This window comes from Oenanthe melanoleuca, chromosome 11 (genome assembly GCF_029582105.1).
Source record: "Oenanthe melanoleuca isolate GR-GAL-2019-014 chromosome 11, OMel1.0, whole genome shotgun sequence".
Taxonomy (NCBI): domain Eukaryota; kingdom Metazoa; phylum Chordata; class Aves; order Passeriformes; family Muscicapidae; genus Oenanthe; species Oenanthe melanoleuca.
Genome location: NC_079345.1, coordinates 13,357,484 through 13,379,527, shown reverse-complemented (window position 1 = coordinate 13,379,527; position 22,044 = coordinate 13,357,484). Strand labels below are relative to the sequence as shown.

Sequence of the window (22,044 nt, the reverse complement as noted above, 5' to 3'; positions counted from 1 at the left end):
TCTTGCATTAAAAATCCCCCTCAACCCCTCCAAAAATCCCAAACTCAACAACAACAACAAAAAACCCACTCCAATATTTATAATTTAAATAGATAATTTCCCTGACAAAGTTAATAGCATTTTCTAAATTTAAAGCTGTAATAACTTGCACTATCACCAATGTAAATAATTGTATTGAAATAAAAGCTAGTGGAAAAGCAGTTGTCAATTTTTGCAACCGCCTGTTGTGGTTTCTGGCAGGGAACTGGGAGCTAGTGGGAAGGCACACTTCAGTCCTACTGCTGCCTTTTTGAAGTAAGTCTGTGCTCATTTGTAGGATGTCTCTTTGTGAGAAGGATGTAGCCTAGGGCAGTACTGCTGAATTCATATGGAAAATAACACCTTTTAAAAATGGAGGAAAGCTTTTCTTCAGGAACCATGTTAGAAATCTAATAAAGCAATTATCTAATTTACCTGCAAGTATGTGAAGGAAATAGAAACAACCTTTCATATGCATTCCTTCTGTTTAATATACAGCTGATGCTTTCCCTAAAATACTTGAAGTCTCCTGATCCAGAATTGGCACTTTTAGATCTACTTACGTTCCACAAAGGAAGTGAAGAGCATTCTGAACCTGCTCAGTCTGCTGCCTTCATCTGCCCACATCCTCACCACCCCTGTCCCCGTCTGCAGCGTGACATCGTTGGCCACCGTGCTGCAGAACTTGGCCTTCAGGTTTTCAATGGAACTGCTCCCATCATACACAGCAACAAAGTTCCTTTTGCACTCATTGGAATGCTCCATTTGATAGTCCAGAAATCGCATATAGATCTGTTAGAAAAGAGGAATCCATGTCTTTAGGAGAAGAAATACAGAGAGGAGAGTTTGCTTTCTTAGCAGATCTTGAATAAGATGTTTTTTTTTCCTTATATAATTTCCAATTCACAACACTTTTAAACTTAGATTTTCTCAATAGATGTCTGTGTGGAGTAATTACCTGAAATTTGTCCTGGGTACCTGTTTAACTTCTCCCTGTTCCCCAAAACAATCTTTATTTAAGAATTTACTTTGATTTCTTTCTGTTCCCTTTGGAAAAACAGTACAAAGCAATACACTTGGTGAAGAAACCCCCAAGAAGCTTTGCTAAATGGGAAGTCTGTTTCTCTAGAAGAGATATAAGGAATGCATAAATGTACTGAAATAATTTTTAAAGTATTTTGACTGTTCTTTCTTTCTAATTCATAAAAACAATGTTAATTATTGGGAAGGAGCCTAGTCAGAAAAGCTCTGAAGTAAAATAAGGAAATTAAAATTTATTGCTTCAGAATGAAGGCTAATTACTGAACCATAGCTGTGTTATGGAAGACACAAACCATGAAGTCAGGAGTAATTTGAATAAAAATGGAAACGAGAGAGAAGTAAGCTGGTTGTGTAGGAAGAATTAATGAATTTAAGCTAATCTTAATACTTCTAAAAGCAGAAATCTAATCCAAGAGAAGGCTGCATATGTGTTAGAACACATGCAGCAAGGAAATTAGAAGATTGAGGTGGTATTTAAAGAGTAAGTAAATAATTTATTCTGCTGGAGCAGGAAATTCGTGCAAGATTATAATTCAGTTAAAATTACATGAACACATCAAAAGGCTTTTGGATCTCTTCAATGGCTGTATTGGAATTCTCAAAATTGTTCTGAAGATTCTGAGATACGAAACCAAGTCACTAAGCATTTTAAAAGGCCATTTTAGACTTTAACAATTCTTAGACAGCCATTGTGTTGCCAGAGAAGAGATGTGCCCAGGTGGAGGCTGAGAAGCTCCTGCCCTGTCCATGAGCTCCCCAGTGTCCCTGGACTCAGCCCTGCAGCTGGGGCTGTCTGAGCACAGCTCCTGACCTCCTGTGCTGCCCCTGCCAGGGACGCTGCAGAGCTGCTGCTCTCAGGGCTCTCTGCTCTGCCCCAGGACTCTGGGCCCCTGCTCAGCTGGGATGCAGGAGTCAGGGCAGATCAATCCACACTCGGGCTCTATAACCCAGTTTGCTGTCCCTTTGCCACAGCTCGCTACCAGCCACCTCAGAGACAAAACTAGAGATTCCCCTCCCCATTCCTACACCCACCAGGCTTTACTGAAAACATGGTAAAAGAGAAAGACATGTGACACTTGTACCCCCAGCTTTTCCTTCCCAGTGCTGCCAGGAGCAGGCTGGCCAGCACTGTCTTCCCTTGCACATTCTGTCTGAAGGTGCAGCTGTGCCATAGTACCTCATGCTTCACCTCACTGTTCTGTGATTTCAGCATATGTATTTTTTCTTTTTTTCTATTTTCTTTTTTATCCCCCTGCTGTTTTTATTAGATTTACTGCTGGAAATTCTCAGCTACATTGAGAACCTGTTCTCCGTTGATGACTTATCTCAAAAACATGGATGTGAGCTGCAGCTGCTAGTATTTGGGCTGAGAGAGGGTATTTTCTTTTAATGATTGATTTTATATATCTGCTACAAAATTACAATGGAAACTAAAAATAATTTAGCACACTTTTAGTAGAGCTATTATTTGTATAATAACAAAAGAGTAATCCCATTAAAAGTGCTCACCTCTTCACAAGCTCCTTTGGATTAATGTGTTAGGCAAGTATAAAAGGTCCTTACTCTTACATTATATTGATTATTCTGGTAATTTTATGAAATCTGGAGGTAATTTATTAAGTGTCTGCTATACACATTTTAAAAGTCCTTTCATTCCTGCACTTGTGTCACTTTTAAAAGTTTATTTTTATTACAAAATCAAACTGAGGAAATTAAAAATGTCTATGCTTATTTTTCTCAAGAGACTGCACTGTATCAGATCTAATGGATTTTATCATCATAATTCTGCCTGAATTGAAGCTTGAGAAACCACTGTCAGAATACTAAGAATTATTTTTCTGTAATGTTTTAAATCAATAATTTAGGATGATGATCCAATTCCAGGACTCACCCAGCTATAATTCCGCCTTCTGGCATAATTCAATAATTTATTAAAATACTTAAGCACAAGACCTGGTGCACTCCAGTGGCAATGTAGAGAGAAAATGGGTTTGTTATTGTTTCTGGAAGAACTGTGTCTATTACTTAGACTAGTATAGGGCTCTTGGGAATTGACTCACTTCCTCAAAGGCTCAAATATATTAATGGACTTGTAATTTCTTTCATGTCTGGTCCTCTTATTATCATCCTTTTGGTTACTGTTTTAGAATGCACTTGCTAGGTGGTTAACAGGGCTGGTTAGTTAACTGTTAGGAGTGTAAGAAGGCAGAGGGAAGGTTTGTCATCTTGGCATCTACTGCTTCAAAATAGTTTTTAATATGCTATATGGAGAAAAGTTATGTGCTCTTCTGTGCAACATATTTAGCAAATATGATTGTGAAATGAATATGATTCAGGCTTTAACCTGTTGTATTTTGGGGTTGTGAATAGGATTTTATCCTGCTGTCCACCTAACAAGGTAAAGCCTTTCCATTTAGCTCAACTGCTAATGAAAGTGGGTTTTAAGGTGCTGGATTGAGAATTAAATGGGAGAAGCAGGCACAGATTCTGTTGACTTTGAACCAAATTCTCCAATAGAACCACTGGAGGCAAAACATTAAGTTTTGGCAGTGAGATTTACTGGAAATTACTGAAGATGTCAGCCAGCATTTTTGCCTGCAGTCTTCCAATAAAACCAGGGTCCAAGTTAAATGTCCCTGAAAACTGTTGCTTAAACAGTTCTCACAGTTATTTGGTATTTGAGGCTTCCAATAATAGGAGGCCAGCACTACAGACTTATGTATAAGTTTAATTTCAGAAACTATTCTCTCTCTAGATTTCCTAAGCCACTGCTACAGGACTAATTTCAGTGAAGTACAACATTATGCAAATCACAGTTGGTGACCATTACCTGTTGCTATTGTCATGGAAACACATTATATACTGAATTATATGAACAAAACTCACCTTAGCATTTGGAGTGGCTTTAATTGTCCAGATACAGTCAATTGCTTGTCCTGGTTTTGTTTTTCCTTCTTGTTCTACTTGACTGGAACGTACTATTCCATCAGCTCCTGAAAGCTCAAATTGGCAGTCTAGGGAGAAGATAGACCTTGCTGTCAAATGCAATATGACATTAATTTAAAATTTCATGTATAAAGAAATTGTTACTGTAATACTATACCTGGGATGGGATTTAAAATACCTCCTAGGTAAGTGAAGTCAGGATCTGTAATAGAAAAAGTCATGAATCACAAGGGCTATCAGTGCTTGAGAATCACTTCAAGCTTTAGTATTATGTTCAGATTATATCAATTTTTTATTATGTCACAAAAAAATTGCCAGAAAGTTTACTGAATCAGTTGGAGCATATAGAGACAAAGTTTTCTTAGATGAGAACATTATTCCACAGATTGACCTTATCTGAAAAAGGTAATTCTATCCTGACAGCTCAGATTTCTAGCATAACACCAAAAATTACTACTCAATATTTTGTTCCTACATTATATTCTGAATTTAACAATGTCAGTTTTCACTGAAACTGCTGGAGCTCCGCAAGAGTACAGGGGATCTTTCTCTGTGCAAAAATCTTATTTAGATTTATTTTACCAGACTGCTGTCTATGTAGCTCTAAACAATTTGAACTGAGCTTAGCAGAATATATCAACACTCAGAAATTGGTAACTACTCTTAAAAAAGTATATGAAGAAGTCTGTTTCAGTCCTAAAGGTACTTTTCCCTGGGTTGTCTGTGTCTCTTGTATTAGGCCATGCAGAACATTTCTATGCATGGTTTATGAAATGTTGTTCCCTGCAAAAAAGTACTTGTTCATGCAGAAGTGCACACTTGTTTGGTACAAAGTTATTTTCCAAATGAAGATCCAGAGTTTGGCTCTTTGTGTGATCCTATACATTCTTTTTTCTGTATAGGAAGTTTATCACTTCACCTAGAATGCCTCAGTCCTGAGCATTAAGACTCAGCACAATTCAGAACATGCCTTCTTTGCCTTTCTCTTTTCAATTACCTATAGTGAAAATCTATGATCACTATATGCAAAATTCTGCAAGGTTTTCAACCTCCTTTGTAAGCTGATATTTTTATGAAGCAGGAGAATGTGCATATGCTCCCTTTCATTTTTGCAATCGTAAAATATTTTATCACACTTCATATAAATGAAGAGGAAGGAAAAGAAAAATATCAGTCCTTCAGTTGTTGCAATCTGTTGTGAAAACAATATACAGTTTAAATATATATTTAAAGTTCCAGCCTGCAACTATGGTAATCCAGTTTTGAAAGCCATGTTGATGAAATGACTTTGGAAATGGACACAGTAAAATGCATAAATACTGTCCTTGTGAAAACATTTTATCATGTAATTCCCAATGGTCTGGTCACCATGTTAATCTGAAGTTTCCGAGTTTAAATCCCTAAGTAGTAATATATAATCATGAATTGTGATTTCACATACTCTAGGGGTACAGACAACATTAAGAAGTTATGTTTGTGTATACATTTATTGAAGTAGTAGAGCTGACACTTGTATATTGCCTTTTGTCCTGAAGGACAATAAAATGCTGATAACTACACGTGTAGTATCTATGAAGTACAATAGTCAAGCATTGCACAAGGACAACAGGTCAAATTTTCATGTAAGAAGGATGCCCTGCCAGGTTTAAGTAGCTCCACAGAGCAGATGTAATTTTTGTTTGTCTAAAGGCACTGTCAGCACATTGTCCTCTTCTTTGCACCTGTGAACTACGCAGCACTTTGAGCAAAGAGCAGCTCTGTTGTCTGAGCCCAAGGGTTGAGGGAATCCAGTTACACTGAGAGCTCGTGCTTAGACTGTGCAGACACTTGCTCTGGGTTTTCAGAATGGAGATTTAAAATGTTTTGCATTAGCTGGAGTGCTATTTTAAAGTTGCTTCAGGTGCTTTTGTCCAGCGCCTTACACTCCTAGAAGAGAGGCTGGTGAAAAGGCAGCTCTTTGCATTTCCTACCACCGGTGAAACTGGTATGAGTAGAGACATAAAAAGCATAAACAAGCTCATCTGTCTTCCTCACTAGCAAACTACAGACCTGTAATTTCCTTCAGTCAAGATTCTCCAAGTGTTTTTAGCCATGTGCCCTGTAGGCTTTTAGCAGGACTGAGACTGTGGCTATCACATTGTCACTGTGCCTCTGTAAGTGCTCATGTTGAAATGAAGCTCTAGGCTGAGAGGACAAACACACCCACAGAGTTCAATGGGAGCAGACAGTCATTAACTCAGTCAGAATTTTAGACATCTTTACCTGGTATAAATGAGTACTTTGCTTGAAATCCCTTTCCTTCCAGCTCTTCATCAGAAATAAACTTGATCCACATAAATCTCCCTGTTGATCTAATTAGTGCAGGACTTTTCAGACCACAGTAACGATTAATGAGAGGGGAGAACCCAAAAGGTCCATCTCGAACCTCCAGGTGATCAAACCGACATTCAAATGAGGGTTCTATGTAATAGGGTTCATCAAAGGTCAACTCGATTCTTTGTCGTGGAGCAGCTAGACATAAAAAAAAATTGAGCAAAACATTAAATGAAGATCTTGATAAAATACACAAAGACGGGAAGTAATGAAGAGACAGGCCTCTAAAACAGCAAGATAAGGAAACTGGAAACTTCTCAAAACACATCTGCAGTCTGCTGTAAAAATTTTAAAAATAATTTTCTGAAAGATACTTTTGCATAGAATCATACAAAATTTTTTGCTTGCTTATCTTAATTGTTGAAAATTCAGAAATCATATTAATTTAAAGCAGCACATATAACAGATATGAACATATATGCAAAGGTATTCAAACAAGGTTAAATATTAAGATATAAATTAAAACAAGAGTTCTGTGAAAGAAAAATACATAAAAAAGGACAAAACACTCAGCTATGCAGAAAAGAATGGAAAAGAGAAAGACAGGAAGAACTACTCACTATTTCTCAAACATAAAGTCCATATTTGTAGATCCTTTCACAGAAGACATCTTTTATTAGAATATCAGAAAGTGTAAGTGCTTCATACAGGTCAATAATATGCAGGTGGCTACAGATGTTTGTGACTGTGAGCCTGTGGCAGCCTAACATCAGGATTGGGATCAGAGCCCTAAGCCCTGACTCTCACATCCGTGGTTTGGATCCCAAGACTCTCTCCTGTATGAATGGCTTTAGTGTTCCTCGTTCTTGGCATCGGCTGCGCTACGTGAACTTGCCGATGCTGGCTGGGATCTGGAGTGCCAGCGCTGAGCAATCACACTGCCTGCTTTTCCTGAATGCCCAAAGGATGTACTCCCACCAGACCTGCCTCACCCACACCAGCTACACGCATTTGGAGTGCTGTGAATGCTGGCAGTGCTCTGCATGAAGGAGCAGACCTTGGCTGGAAATTCTGGAGAGTCTTGGCCCCGCTCAGGTACCCACAGTGCTCCTGAGGAAGGATTGAGGAGAGCTGGAAGCTGCTCCTGTGCCCCAGCCCTGCAGCAGGACAGGCTGGCTGCTCCCCGGGACACTCCTGGCCAGGCAAGGTGCAAAACCAAGATGCACATGGCAACAAGCAAAAAGGAGGCCACTACTGTGCTATACAAATAAAAACTCACCAAACCTCATTACTTGAAATATTTCAATTAATTGATATGAATCTGATGATTAGGCTGACTAATATTTTTAGCTGACTTCAGTGGGTTTTGGGTGCATTCTAATAAGAGGAAAAATAATTGGAGTGTCTCAAGTCTTGCAGCCTTTATTTAAGATATTCTCATTGGAATATGGTTTTATTCTAGTTAATGACATTTTTTTGTCCTCATCACATTATTTTAATAGTGACCTCAGCAGTGCTAACAAGTCTCTGTAGTTTTAGTGCAGTGCTATGGCAGCCAGATATATCTTGTTATTAATGAAGGACAGCATAAAGGTTTTCTGCTGGTGAGATAGAGCAATACAGCATGGTATGAAATAGCCTTTGTCTTTTGCAATCTATTATCAGTGATATTAAGGTAACAAGCTACAATTTTTATCTTTCTAAGTCCATACCTTCATAGATTACAGTATATATGCTGCTCCTTTTTCTGGCTGTGAGGATATGTCACATTCTGCATAGTTAATTTCTTAATGTTTGCATTTCTTATTTATTTGTTGTTATTACTTGAGAGAGAAAATTTAGCTTCTTGTTCAAGTAAATGACTGCAGAATTCATTATATTACCATTACAACCATGGAATACTTTACAGCAGTATAAGATGACAGTTTCAACAGTTCAAGATTTTCAAGATATAACAGTAAGAGTACAGCAAAACAAAACAGAAATACAGCATGTACCTTCTAAGATATAGACACACTCTTGATTGGGTGGGTACATGTTTGGGTAGTTTGGTGAAGCAAAATGTCCTCCATTACTGGTCCGGACCCAGTTGTCACACTGGGTGGGAGGAATGCGATTCACTCCAATATTTTGCCCACCTTAAGAGAGAAAAAAAAAAAAAGAGAGCAAGTAAGTTTCTTCTGCAAGCATGCAGATTTGATAAAGTAAAACTCTGCCATGATACATAGCCTATAAAGAAGAAAGTAATTTATTTTGGTTTTTATTTTGGTTGAAAGTCCTCTTGTAAGGCAGTCATTAATATCTATCTAAGAACATCTTATGCTTAATTTTGTGGTGGGGTATATCCTAAAAAAAAATCACAGTTTTTAAGTATCAAATATACCCAGAGATCCTTGGAAAGGAGAAGGAGCAAATTTTTTTTCTTTTTTTACCCAACCCATTTCAGATTTTTGATACTCTTCTTTCGAAGTGACAGTCACAGTGGCTGCCAATACCATTATTTTATGGGTTATGTAATCTCCATTCCTATGTAAATATAATTGGAAATATTTGTCATCTTTCACTGATTTTGACCCTGATTCCAGAATATGCTAAGGTGGGATATCTATTTACAGTAATTTATTGGAATACAGAATGTTTGTATGCAAATAGACTAATTACAGCAATGGTAGTTAATAAATTCCTAGCCATAGGTAGATTGCCCTGGTAGCTAAGGGTCTCATTTAGGAACAAAGCTCCCCTTCTGGATGTACAGGGAAATGTGTTCTGTGATTGAGATTATGCAGTTTAATAAGGTAATTCTTCATGCTGGATCATTCACAGGAGCTTGGTTCAGACTTCCTTATCCATGGAGAAGAGGTTGGGAATAGTATGATCTCTGACATTCCTAAGTATCTTTGGCCCTTCTTGATATCAGCAGCACTGGAGAGAGTAAGACATAGGATATGTATTTTCTGCTAGATATTTCCTAAATCTCACAGGGTACTCTCACAGTGTTATTTATATTTACAGAGTTTTAATTTTAATTTTGTGACCTGTGAGAGGACATCCATGCTGGTACAGGTCTTAGATGCCTCCAGTAAATTACATCACCTTTCATTGGTATCTTGACAGCTTTTTGATTTATGGGGGTGAAAACACTCTCTCCTGCAGAAATTTTTCAAGGAAATTCTGTAGGTGGCAGATAAAGGAATTCTTCTCTCTTAAGTGTGGGTAATCCCACATATGAAAAAATAACGTTTGTGAAATTGACTCCTTCCCCACTCAGCAGGCTTCAAAAATGTTTGTGGGTGGACTATTTGAAAAGCTTGCTGTCAGATACAGAAAACATGAATTTCCGTGGTGGTTTCTTTCTCACCTCTAACATCTAAAAAACCGTAGAACTTCACCTGGGAAAGTAAAACTTCCATGCTCTTTGTGACTGCATGGCTTTGTTCATTTGGGAGAAAATGCTGTAAATGGGGGAAAATGAAAAATACTGCAATTCACACTGATAATTCAAGAGCTATTAATATCTGAATGTAAACATTTATTTCACTTATATTGCTCAATTAAAAGTTTTAAAACTGCTCAATCTTTTGAGAGAAAATCATCAAATTAAAATTGTACCTTGTGTCTTCTGTGCAACGGCAATGCCTTCCACTACCAGGATTGTTACAAGCAACACTGATGAGAGAAATTGGACAGAAAAACATCAGTAATTCTTCAAAGTTATAGGTCATTTTCTGCAGTCCCAGTTCATGCAAATCCTGGCATCACTGAACAAAACAACTCAGAACATACAAAAATATGTAATTAATTTCTATGTTTTCTTTAAAATTTCAACTTACGAAACCAGTGCAGTCTATATGTACTGCTGGTCCTTCTTCCAGGCTCCTCAATAAAGTGTGTATGAGAACAGCAATTCATTGTTTGAGGGGACTTTTAAGAATATTTTCTAGAGTTTACATGTTGTCTATAAAACTTTTATATCCTGAAACAAGATGTTTCACTGCTATAATGAATCATATTTACCCTAAGATTCTATTTGCATAATGTGTGCAAAAGACTTCTCCAGCTTCCAAGAAATTAATCTGGACACTGCATGGTCTTAACCCCTCCATAGATTTCACAGTTTTGTGCTTGCAAGACTGGTTGTTGTGATGCTACCACACAATACTAGTGATTTCTGCAAATAATGGAGCAGTAGAAAATGGGCAGATGCCAAGCTCTGGAGATGGAGAGCCTCCCTCTTTCTTTCCTTCCTTCCTGGCTGTTTTTCCTTTGGTTTCTCCCTTACATTTACACATTCCCTTCACCCAAGAAGCAACCGTATGAACAGCACATATTAAAAACTCCATATTCCACAGTCCACCAGCAATTTTAAAGCAGACTTAGTGTTCAGAATTTCCTAAAATGCTTTGTCAACCCTGCCACTTCAAATTGTTTGGGATTACCAGGAGGGAGAAAGAGAATAAAGTAGAGGAAATTAATATGCCAGTCTTAAAATCTTTCATTTGCTTCCATCTGGAGTATCTCAGAAATTCTGGAAACATCTCTTACAGAAGTAGCTAAGCAGGCCTGGACTGCCCTGGACAGAGGACAGCTGAGGGGAGATAGGATCCAAGTTACAAAATCACAAGTGTCAATGAGATTGAGAACTGAGCAACTACTACTCAACTCTTCCTGTAGAGAACCAGGGGGTGTCACACAAAGCGAGCAGGTGGCGTGTTCAAATTAAAGAAAGATTTTTCTTTCTTTTTTTTTTTTCTTTTAAATACATATAATTCCTAACACATCCTTGAGGTAGAAAAATCGGTTTCAGAAACCCCTTAAGCCATAAGTTGTTGGAAGTCCAGGATGTAATTGGGGCAAATATAATTTGCTCTACTTTTATACTCGTTCTGCTTTTATATCTCTGAAAAAGAAGATACCGAGCAAGATGCACCTGTGATGTGACCTGGTGTGGCCCTTCCCATGTTCTTAATCTACTGGTCAGGCAGGCACAGCCTTAGCACTGAAGAGCAAAAAAGGGATTTCAGCAGAAATTTTATTGTCACATTCAAGAAATTAATTTTATTTTCCCTTTATTTTCCAAGCCTTCCTGCCTTCTTGCTCAGGCAAGTAGCTCAGTTGAAATGGCATTTTTTCCATTCGTGCTTTTCCCTGTGTTGCTGTTGGACTTTGAGCCCTTTAGAGTTCAAGACTGAGCATGCACTGACTGTGAACCACAATGATCTTGACTCAGCTCATCCAGATGCTCCTCCAACGCTGGCATGGATATATTATTTTGGGAAAAGATAAAAGGAATCAAAGTCTGCTCCTGAAAGTGTCCATCTAGTATTTATGTTTTATTATGTATGTTTCTGCTGCCCTTTCTTCTCTCTACCCATATTGAAGTAGACTATGTTTCATTCTGAAACTTTCCTCACCAACAACTTTTTTTTCCTGTGTAAGTCAGGTTCATAACTGTGGGTGTTTTCTAAAATACCATATGGGTCTTGCAAACAACTGCTATGTTCTTAGAAGCTTATTTGATTTTTAGGGATGGATTATGTTAGAGTAGGTGAAGATCTAAGTAGTTTTTCAATTTCCATCTTTGCAATAATTCTGCATTTTCATTAATATTAATATACTTAAAAATATACTATCTGTCATTATCCAAATACAAAGCAGATGCTGCTAATCATTACTGACTCACCCTAGACTGAAAATTCCTCCTTCAGAAGAAAATATCTAGCACCCATTATTGGTATTCAGTTATGCATGTTCACTAATCTTTAAAGCAAATAAACAAATATCCCATCTTTATTAATACATGATTGAGACTAGATTTCAGCTGGTTTTAGTTTTTACTATTCCTTACATAGATTATGCTCTTTCAAAATTATTTATTTTTGCAGCTTCTCTGCTTAAACTGTACACTGAAAAATCTGTGTTTATGAGTTGCAAGAACCTACAATGTATTTGTACTCCTGAGATCACTAGTCCTTAAAATAGTATTTTGACAGTGGTTATAAAAACTGTCAATCTCTTTTGTTTTTTTTTTTTTTTCTACAGTGGTTTTGGTGCAACACTTCAAAGTTGGCTTTTATTGTTAAAGGCAGTTTCCTCAGTGCTGTGTAAATCATATGTCAGTGTGTTCTATTGAATTCACCTTTCTTAAAGATGTGCTATGCCCACCCTCTGTTCTCCAAGGACAGAGCAAGCTCTGTGTAACTTAGGCTGCTTCTCAAAGTGCAAAACAAGCTTTGACTTTATTTTCTTAAAGCAAACATACAGAGAAATGAGTGGAATTAACATGTGACTAACAAAATTAATGCAAATAGTCACTTTCAAGTAACAGTGAAAAACTGAGGGTTTGTTGGTTTGCTTTGGTTTTTATTTAGTACACTTTACTATGGCTGCCACTGTTACAATACACTTTTTAAAAAAAATTCAGTATGCATATACATTTATTTCAGTGATTGTACTGATGGAAACAACATAAGAATAGATGTTCTGTTACACTAACCATTGATTTCCCTTCTTGCTGATGTGGATACAGAAACAACCCCCCTAAAAGGACTTCAGAAAGCCTGATTGGCTTTCACTAGAGCTGTGCTGTTTCTATAAATAGTCCATGCGCCTGCATGTGTGTAAATGCAAACAAACAGTGCCTATTCCTTGCTGAGCAGCATGGATATGCAGGCAACTGCAGAAGATAGGGGTTAAATATTTGTCTTACTGTCTGCCTTCTGTCATGTTATATGGATGAGTGGGAATAGTATAGGCCACCTTCTCTTTGTTCCCTGCCCTTTTCATTCTCTTCAGTTTTAATCTCTTCCACCTCTTTTCTGCCCTTCCGTGCCAATGCTCATCCTTCTCATGCTCCCAACAACCCATAAGATGTATTCGTAGTAGCCCAGGTAGCAAACCTTCCAGGGTCTTCCTTTGGCACTACTTTTATCCTGGCTGACAGTATGATAAAGAGAAGAGGTGTCTCTGGCTAATGGTCTGGATGTGTGCTGTCATCAATGTGACATTTTGCCATGCTGGCAAAAAGGTGAAGACTTACCTGTTCTTCCTGAGAGTACTAGGCTGGATTGCCTGAGGTAGTATTGCCTTAAACTGAGTGCATTGGCACGACACATTATAATGTGGGAAAGCAAACAGGCGTTTAGGGGCTGAGAATAAGGTCTATCAATATTCAGGATGAAAAGAAAAGAAAAAAAATCAGTCACTATATTTTGAGACCTTTCAGACTTTTTCCATTTTTGTGTGCATTTTAAATACAACAAAGCAATCTCCGGGTGTCCTAAATTCATACTACTTCCTGGAAAAATAATTTCAAATCTCAAAGACTAATTTGCAGAGTGCAAATCTGTAAAAAGGAAGATCGCTAGAGAAGAGACAAATCCTGGAACCTGGTGCAGTAGAAAGCTAGTGCTGAACCACTGTCTTGATACTGCAGTAGGGACACAGTCACATGAGAGACTGAACCACTTTCACTGTCTTGTAGCACTTCCAGAAGGATGAAGAATGATCTTGTTATTTCTAATAAATTGCAATTCAAATAGTCATTATGCACCTGAATTTACAAGGGACAGAGTATTCCTCTGCTCCTTTTTTCCACTTTTAAATTCTCTTACAGATCTCTCTGACATGACTATTCTTCAGTGCAGATGGAAGGTAAGTCTAGGCTTAGCTCCATGGTCTATTATGGTTCTGCAAGCACAAGTAGTAAGTAGAAATGGCACTTGAACATGGCCTGCTTAAATTAGCAACTGCACACACAGTGCAGGATTGCACTGAGTATCAAAGGGATTCAAGGGGAGAGCTGAGTCTTGTGTTTTTACTAGAGGAGTATGGTGAGAATTCTACCAGAGGATCCTGAGCTATGGGACACTGACCTTATGAACTCAGAGATACCTAGGTGACAAATGTAACAGAAGTTAGTGCTTCTGTGAGCTTCCACTTCATGATCTGTACCCTGCAGAAGAGACCATCATTAAGCCAACAGCATCACAGACACTGAGGCAGAGATTGAGGAGCTTCTTTTATTCATGAGTCTGGTATTTGCTACAGACTTGTATTTCATGAATTATGGCGCACACTTTTGTACTACCATTTAAAGCTCTGATAGTTTTTACCTGTGTGAGCATGAACTATGAATACAGAAAAAGCAGCAAGATTCTGTCTCTGTTTTTTAAAGAACAGATTTTTCATTTTCTTCACTTCTTTGCATGAAATATTTTAGATCACATAGCCTGCAGACAGCTGTATAAATTTTAAAGAGTGAAGACACTAAACATACAATGCAAGTTCTTACTATTCTGTTGTTGAGGTAGGCTTATGGAATAATATAAAAGAAGGCCCTGAACTGGTGTAATAAACTCCACATTGTTTGCAGAAGTCAAGATGTTCTTTGTTGGCATTTCTTAATTTTTTAAAAATAAATCTCAGCTAAAAAAAAAAGAAAAAAAGAAGGCATTTTCTGCATTGGAGTATATATAAAGAAGTTCGCAAATGTGCAGCTCCTACTTCTCTTTAAAAATGAGAATAATATAGTTAGTTTTGCAGTAAATGGGTGCTCAACTCAATACTGAGGAATCAGTATGTTGCTTAGAAAAACAAGTGCTTTAGGCTGCAAATCTGACATATGCTTGTACTTTCTGGCAAAATACATTCTTCAGATTTCATGGGATACAGTACAGCTCTCAGCTCCCTATGATATGTCTTTCCCCTGCTCTTTCTGCATGCTCTAGGGATCTTCACACAGAGACAACAGACTCGATTTGCTGAGAGCAGTGTCTGTCTTCAGTGATGACAATGGGGGATCTATGCATGCAGGGCAAGCTGAATACCAAACTGGGGAGCACTCAGGCACAACTGAGAAACAGAATGAACATTCCACCATTTTTTAAAATAAAGACTTCATCATTTAGAGTATTACACATTCTTAGTATAGTGGTAGCCAGAATCCTAGGGATAAAGATGACAGACTTTGCTTAAAGCAGGATTCACTGGATCTCTGCTCCTTGGATTAGGCAGCACCTTGTACACACACAGTCCAGATAGATGGTAATTGACAACACACAGGTCATGCATGTTGGAAAATCTTGCCAGGATGCCTGCTTCTTTCTGGCAGTTGCAGCCTTGAGTAACAAATGCTTGATCTTAATTATATACTCTGTTTTGCCTTATGGGAATGGTTCCTTTTCTGTGTATTCTTCTTAAACCTAACTCCTCATTTGCCCTCTGTGCTAAAATTAGCGTTACTTTCAGCAACCGCTCATCACAGTATTTCAGGTTTTATATCCATTTTTTACTCATGTGCTTAAACATTAATATTAGTTACTCATGTGCTGGGGACATTCATGATTATTATATTCTATCCTGTTCTCTGGCCAAAATTTATTACATGTTTTGGTTGCTTTTAAGGGCTCTGATCAAGGATTAGAAGCTGCACAAATTCAAAGTGAGTGATTGACTGGTGGGTGGTCTTGGAAAGAACTTGTGCAATTTAGACAGGTAGTGTCCAGACACTCTGGATTTCATGTAATTCTGTGTGGATGGTCACCTCCGTTTCTTTCACGAAGCTTATTATCTGCTTTCAGATTCAAGCCATTTTTAGCTCAGAAACACACACACTAAGTTTCAAGGAATGAGATTTTTCCCTCTTCCTAGCATTAGCTATGTTTGTTAATTGACAAAAGGAATACTGGATTGCATCTGTTGCTGCCATGTTTAAGGCTAACAATTCTGTTGCTGAGGATGAAAACACAGCAGTTTTTGAATCCCAAACATTTTTATAGTTCATAGTCTGTATACATTCCTTAATCTATTGTGGTCTCAACAGAACATTTGCAGATAGGTAAAATGAGTATCAAAGAGCAGTTAAGGTGGCTGCCTACAACTTATCCTATTAACAGCTCCAGTGGTTTCCTCGTATTGGAACATGCAGCAGGATTGCCACAGAATAAAGTACAGAGATGAAGGTGTACATCAGGCAAGACATATTTTAGCTGGTTTAAGTCTTACCCAGAGCATGCTAGTGGAGCTGCCAACACATTTTTAATCCTTCTCACAAAAGCTTGATAGCAGAAGTGGGCTTCACCAGCTATTAACAGTGACTCTGGTGCTTCTAAGATCCAAATCTTGTTAGCCATTAGCTGCCAGCAGGATATCTGAATGCACTCAGGTCTATTCTCAGATATAACAGTTTCATCTCACTCCAGCTGTTTCCAGTAGGGATTCCTCTCTTTAAGATTGCCAAAGAAACAAATTGGGACTCTATCTCTGCAGAGAAACCAGGTTAACTGATTCAGGAAGTAAGTGCAGTTCTCCCACATCCCTTTGATAAAAATCATCTCCAGAACAATTCATGCTTGGATGGATCTGTGACAGAGTCCCCTCTAGGCTTGCTCAAAACATTTAACATTTCTGATCCTGTCCTCCATTAGAAATGTATAAGCAGCTATGGGCTGCTTCATTTTACCAGTTGCTCCACATCCTGTTACTTATAATCCATCCCTGGGTCTGTCTGCCAGCAAAACTTCTGCCAGAAGAATGATAGCTTTCATTTCTAAAAACTTTCTTTTTTTATATGGAAGACCCTTTTTTTTCATCTCCAAGCTGTGTGCAGCAAGAGACTGATGAGAAGACTGCATGTGCAAACCATGTTGATGAGGGGTTTCAAAAACCTTATTAAAATATGTACACTGACTTCCAAGTTCAGATGACTTCCCTCTAGCTGACAGAGCTAATCCTGCTGCATATGACTATTCTGAATACATATTTCTCAGAAATAACTTATTCCTAGAGAAATTGGATAGTGATACTTTAGACTTAAAAATCAATCAGATTATACCAGACTTGCTTATCTTCTCTTATTTATTAGCAATATACTGTATTTTTCAGTGAAAATCTTTTCTGGAATGTTTATTATGAAATTAATATTGGAAATTCTTTTCTGCTATCTTCTGTCATGTCTGGCAACAATTTATGTACAGACTACATTTTTTTTTCTTTTCCAGGTTCTCACTCTCAGTCCCTTAAAAAGGGGCTTAACTTAGTGTTCATCAGTTTTACCATATGATAAAGAAAGAGGTTTGTGAAATGATTTCTTAACATAATAGGGTTAGCTTTGTAATAACAGAAAACTGAGTGAAGCACAAAGATAATCTAAATGAAATGTGGATTTTTTTTCATTAAAAGCTACCTGCTGATTTTTGTTGTACAATTTACACTCCCCCAACCCCATACCTTGCAGTATTTGAAGTGGCAGTTGCCAGTCATATGTTGACATAGGCAGCAAGCTGTTTAAAGGTAGCAAGCTGTTTAAGTTGTCCTAGATTTAAGTACTTCATTAATTAAAAAGACAAATTGGAATGTACAAGGCAGAGAAGCAGCAAGCTTGTTTGCAGTGTTAGACCCCCAATTTGAATCCAAGACACTAAAATATTTCTTTAGTCCAGATAGGTTATACTCCTACTGCTGGGTTTGTTTTGTATGTAAACTCCACGTACTAGAGTATGTGCAATTAGCAGCTCTCTTCATTTCTGCAGTGAATTCTGACTTTCTGACAGGTTCATAAATGATGAACAGCTTATAAAGTTTTACTTCAGAGGTAATTTTTCTGTCTAATCTCTCCCTGTGAATTAAACCTTAAGGAAGATGCTGAAAATCTTAACTTTTTCATTAGATAGGGATACATAATTTAGTAGCTCCTTTAGCTTATAGAATAACAATCCAGTGTTATTCTATACTCTGGCTACAGCCATATACCTGATTTACACACTGAAATTTGCTATTAATATCAATGTAATTGTAACCAACTTGTTCTGTAAAACTTTTAGCAGTCACGGTCAACAATGTCTTAGGAAAAAGAGGGAGTTAATGTATTTGAAGTTATGCTGCAGGGTGGTGCATTTTGAATATGAAGCTTGTATGTGTATTAAGAGCAGGGCATAATACACACCACCAAATACTTGCCTTGTTTTAAATACTGCAGCTTTTTGAATCCTGTTCTGCAGTTGAGTTACTTCTGCTGAACTGCTTAGCACTGCAAGCAGTTTGAGGCTTCACTTTTTTTTCAGTGCAGCAGAAAAGATGGAAAGTAGATACTGTTTATTAAGTAAAAAATAGTATTCTGACTTAACCTGACACTGCCTTCATTAGGGTCACTGTAACTTCTACAGTGTACTTTGCTTTTGGCTTCAATGAACAAATCATGAAACTATTAGGAGATTTCTGAATTACCATTTTTTCTGCTTGTTTTCAGCTTTTTGTGGTATTACTACACCTTTTGGTTCTGGAAACAGGCAGCCATAATTTCTAGCTTTTGTGTGGAAGGAAGCATTACTTTCTAACACTACTTGTTTGTGAGAAATTAACTGTTAAAATCATGCCAAAATGCAAATGAGGAGCCTGAGCAGAATGACAGGAAGTTAAATCATAGCAGTTAAATCATAGCAGTCTTCATTCTTGCAACCTGATGGAGCTGGAAATAATTCTGTAGTCCACTGGACAGTTGGGAATGTAGCAGCATTTTGTTCTAGCCCTGGCTGCTTGTTGAATTACTGGGTCAGAAGCTACAGAATTCTCTCTTTGGCTTTTTCAATTAATCCAATATATTAACTGAAATAGATCAAAACTAATGTAGAGGAAGGATTTAACTGACAGCTTGTACAATTTTTTTAAAACAAATAACAGCAAATGGAAATGATAGAGGGAGCATATTTGAAGCATTGGAACAAGCTCTTAGCAAACACATTTTGGGGGAATACTAGGTAAGATGAAATTCAAGATAGATATATTTACTTCCTAAGCCTAACTGGGGCATGGCTTTATGATGAAAGCAGCTGCTTTTCTCTCTCATGAAGTGTAGTGTTATGGTGCTTTATTGTTGTAGAGCAGTTGCATTTTGCAAGCTGTGCCAGCTCAGGGAACAATTCTAGTGTGTTTAAGATGTCATTGAGAACTGAAGGCAGGAGGCAAAGGCATTGTCTTCCAACAGCCCAAACGCAGCAAGCTCTTGGCCTCCAAGAGGTTACAGACCCCACTGAGAAAGCAGGTGGGCATTGGCTGGGCTCCACTTGAGCAAAAGCTGCAGCCACTGAAATCTTAGGGCTTTCATGCTCCAGCAGCACTGCCACTCAGTACTGCTGCCTGGGAGAGCTGGAGGAGAGCAAAGAATCCATGCAGGATGATGGCACTCAAGATGAGACTTTTAAAAAAGTTTTGCTGAACACTATGGACAGAGACGAAGAATTACATTATTTAAATAGCCCTTAATATTGATAGCTGAGGAAGAGCAGAAGAATAGTTCTGAACAAGCTTAATATATGAAATTCCAACTGCCACAAAGTATGATGGGCTCTTTTCTGCCTGGAGGTAACACAGCCACAAAACAGAATCTCTGTGGATGACAGAAATGTATACATGCATTCCATGTTAAGAACAGAAGACTGAACTGTTTCTCAGAAGTACTAAATAAAATATGACTTCTCATGATACACTGAGCTTCATGGCACTTTGTATGTGGTTTAGCAGAACTCCCCCAGTTCTGCACATGAAGATATTTGTATGGAGAAAAAAAAGATTACTGTTACTGTAGGTAGGGCTTCCACATAGAATTTAAGATGCAATTTGTAAAATATGGATGGTTACTTTGAATTTTATTCCCAGCAGTTTCCTTCTGGAACTAAATCTATACATCTAACTACAGGAATATACTTTTTTGTTTCTGATTAGGTACAATAATGGGACTATGTAATGACTTAAAGTGAAACAGAGGTAAAAGGGAGTGTATGATGCTAAGTAATGATAGGTTGTTTCTGTAGTCATGGCAAGGGATGCGTTTAGAATACTAACAGCTTATTGACTAATGGCTTTGTGCAATTTATGGATTATGAATAATACAAAAAACTTCCTGCAGAGGGATTTTTTACCCGGACACTAGTGTGATTATAAAAAAAATACATGTCTGTTCAGTGGAAAACTTGTACATCAATTTTGCAGCAATCACGTATTTCTGAAATGTAATTAAAATCTGCATGTGTATAAAGTATTTAAGTAGTAGGTACAACAGTTGTATTTTATGGATGTTTTTTTGTAGCTTATGATATTTAAATATGTTACTTAAAAGAGGCAGTAGAAAAAAGAATCTAAATGCCTTGTCTTCCCCATGTAAACCATATGTTCCTATATTGTGTAAACTCGGTGGATGGTCAACAATATAGAGAGACAGGCATTTATTGAGAACAAGCATGTTCTGTCTCTCAGTTTTGATGTTAATAAATGAAAAATATTTTTGAAACTCTAAAGACATAAAGTCCATCATGCCAGGAACATGGGATTTTATGGCCCATGGAAACATTCTGGATTTAAAACAGACTTCTCTACAACTTTCATACTGTGGGAATACATCAATGTATACACAAAACTGTTCCCCACTCTGCAGTAATGCCTTGTTGGCTTCAATAATGCATGCAGTCACACCAAGATCTCCTAATAGAATAATTTAAAACAATAATCATAATTAAAAAAACAAACAACCCAGACTGGAATCCCCATCAAGTCTGCTCTTGCTCAAGGAGATACAAATTGACAGAAATAATCTCTTGAGGCACAAGGTTAAGTGCCACATGAAGATTTCTCTTCTAACAGAAACCCCTCGCCCATTGCCGAGCTGTATAAATAATAGCGCAGACAAAGAAATGCTCGGATGAGGAGCCTTGCTCGCTTGTTTACCTCTTAACAGAAATAAGTTAGAAACAAGATTTAAAAGCCTCAAGAAGAAAAGCACAGGTAAGCACCGGTCAGAGTGTACCTTGTAGCTCGGGTGACTGATTTTATGAAAACCTTACTGAAAACAGACCTGGCTCCCGATAACAAGTGTGATAAGCTGAACAGTGTTGAGCAGCTCGTTCAGGAGAGTCCCGAAAGCAAAGAGTATTTTTACTGTCGAAAGACGAGCGTAGAATATTGCCGGTGTGTCTCGGGAATATACAGGTCACTGGGGTAGAGTCGCTGCCACCGTGACCCACGTTTCTGCAGGCTGGGATCCCCCGAACCCGAGGCATCCCTGACGGTGGGATCTCCCAAAGCCGAGGCACCGAGGTGTCCCAGCCGCTCGGAGCCCCTAAGCCCGAGATGCCGAGGGGTCTCCGCCGCCCGCCCGCGGCAGCGGGACCGGGGCAGCCCGGGATGGGTGCGGGCCCCCGGCCGGCCCCCGCTGGGTCCGGCAGCACCGCAGCCCCGAGCCCGCGCCGCAGCGCTGGGAGCCGCGTGGGGCAGAGCGGGGCAGGGAGCGGGGCCGCGGGGCGGTGCGATGGGGAGGCGAGCTGCGATGGGCAGCGCGGAGCGCCGGCAGCCGCCCGGGAGGAGCGGCCCCGGCAGCAGCGCGGCGGCCGCCCCTGCGCAGCCCCCGCGCTCGCTCCGAAGTTTCCTCGGCGCAGGGAGGGCGCGGGGGGCAGCGCGGGGCAGCCGAAGGGGCAGCGCCGCCGGGGGTACCGCGGTCCCCGCTCCGGCAGCGCGCCGTGCCCCCGCGGCTCCTACCTTCCAGCACCGAGCAGAGTTTGTGCAGGGCCATTGTCTCCGGCGGCGGCGGCGATCAGCGGCGCTCCATGGCCGCGGCGGTGCCCCCCGCGAGGGCGCTGTGCCCGCGGCTCCGGCTCGGCCCCCGCCCGCCCGCGGCCATGCCCGGCGCCCCCGCGGGGCGCGCTCAGCCTGCGCCGCCCGCGCGCGGAGCCGCCGCCGCGC

At 39.2% G+C, this 22,044-nt stretch overlaps 1 protein-coding gene across 1 annotated transcript in view; it reads right to left on the bottom strand.

Moving 5' to 3' along the window:
- NETO2 (neuropilin and tolloid like 2) overlaps nucleotides 1–21,967 on the bottom strand; it is a 31,371-nt gene extending 9,404 nt beyond the window's left edge. The window contains exons 1-7 of the mRNA XM_056500542.1: nucleotides 21,841–21,967; nucleotides 9,928–9,984; nucleotides 8,316–8,456; nucleotides 6,268–6,516; nucleotides 4,163–4,207; nucleotides 3,946–4,073; nucleotides 582–810 (exon numbers count right to left, since the gene is read on the bottom strand). Of these exons, the coding sequence (XP_056356517.1) occupies nucleotides 582–810; nucleotides 3,946–4,073; nucleotides 4,163–4,207; nucleotides 6,268–6,516; nucleotides 8,316–8,456; nucleotides 9,928–9,984; nucleotides 21,841–21,874 (883 nt within the window). The 5' untranslated portion in view covers nucleotides 21,875–21,967. The remainder of the gene's footprint in view (nucleotides 1–581; nucleotides 811–3,945; nucleotides 4,074–4,162; nucleotides 4,208–6,267; nucleotides 6,517–8,315; nucleotides 8,457–9,927; nucleotides 9,985–21,840) is intronic.
- Between the last annotated feature and the right edge of the window lie 77 nt (nucleotides 21,968–22,044).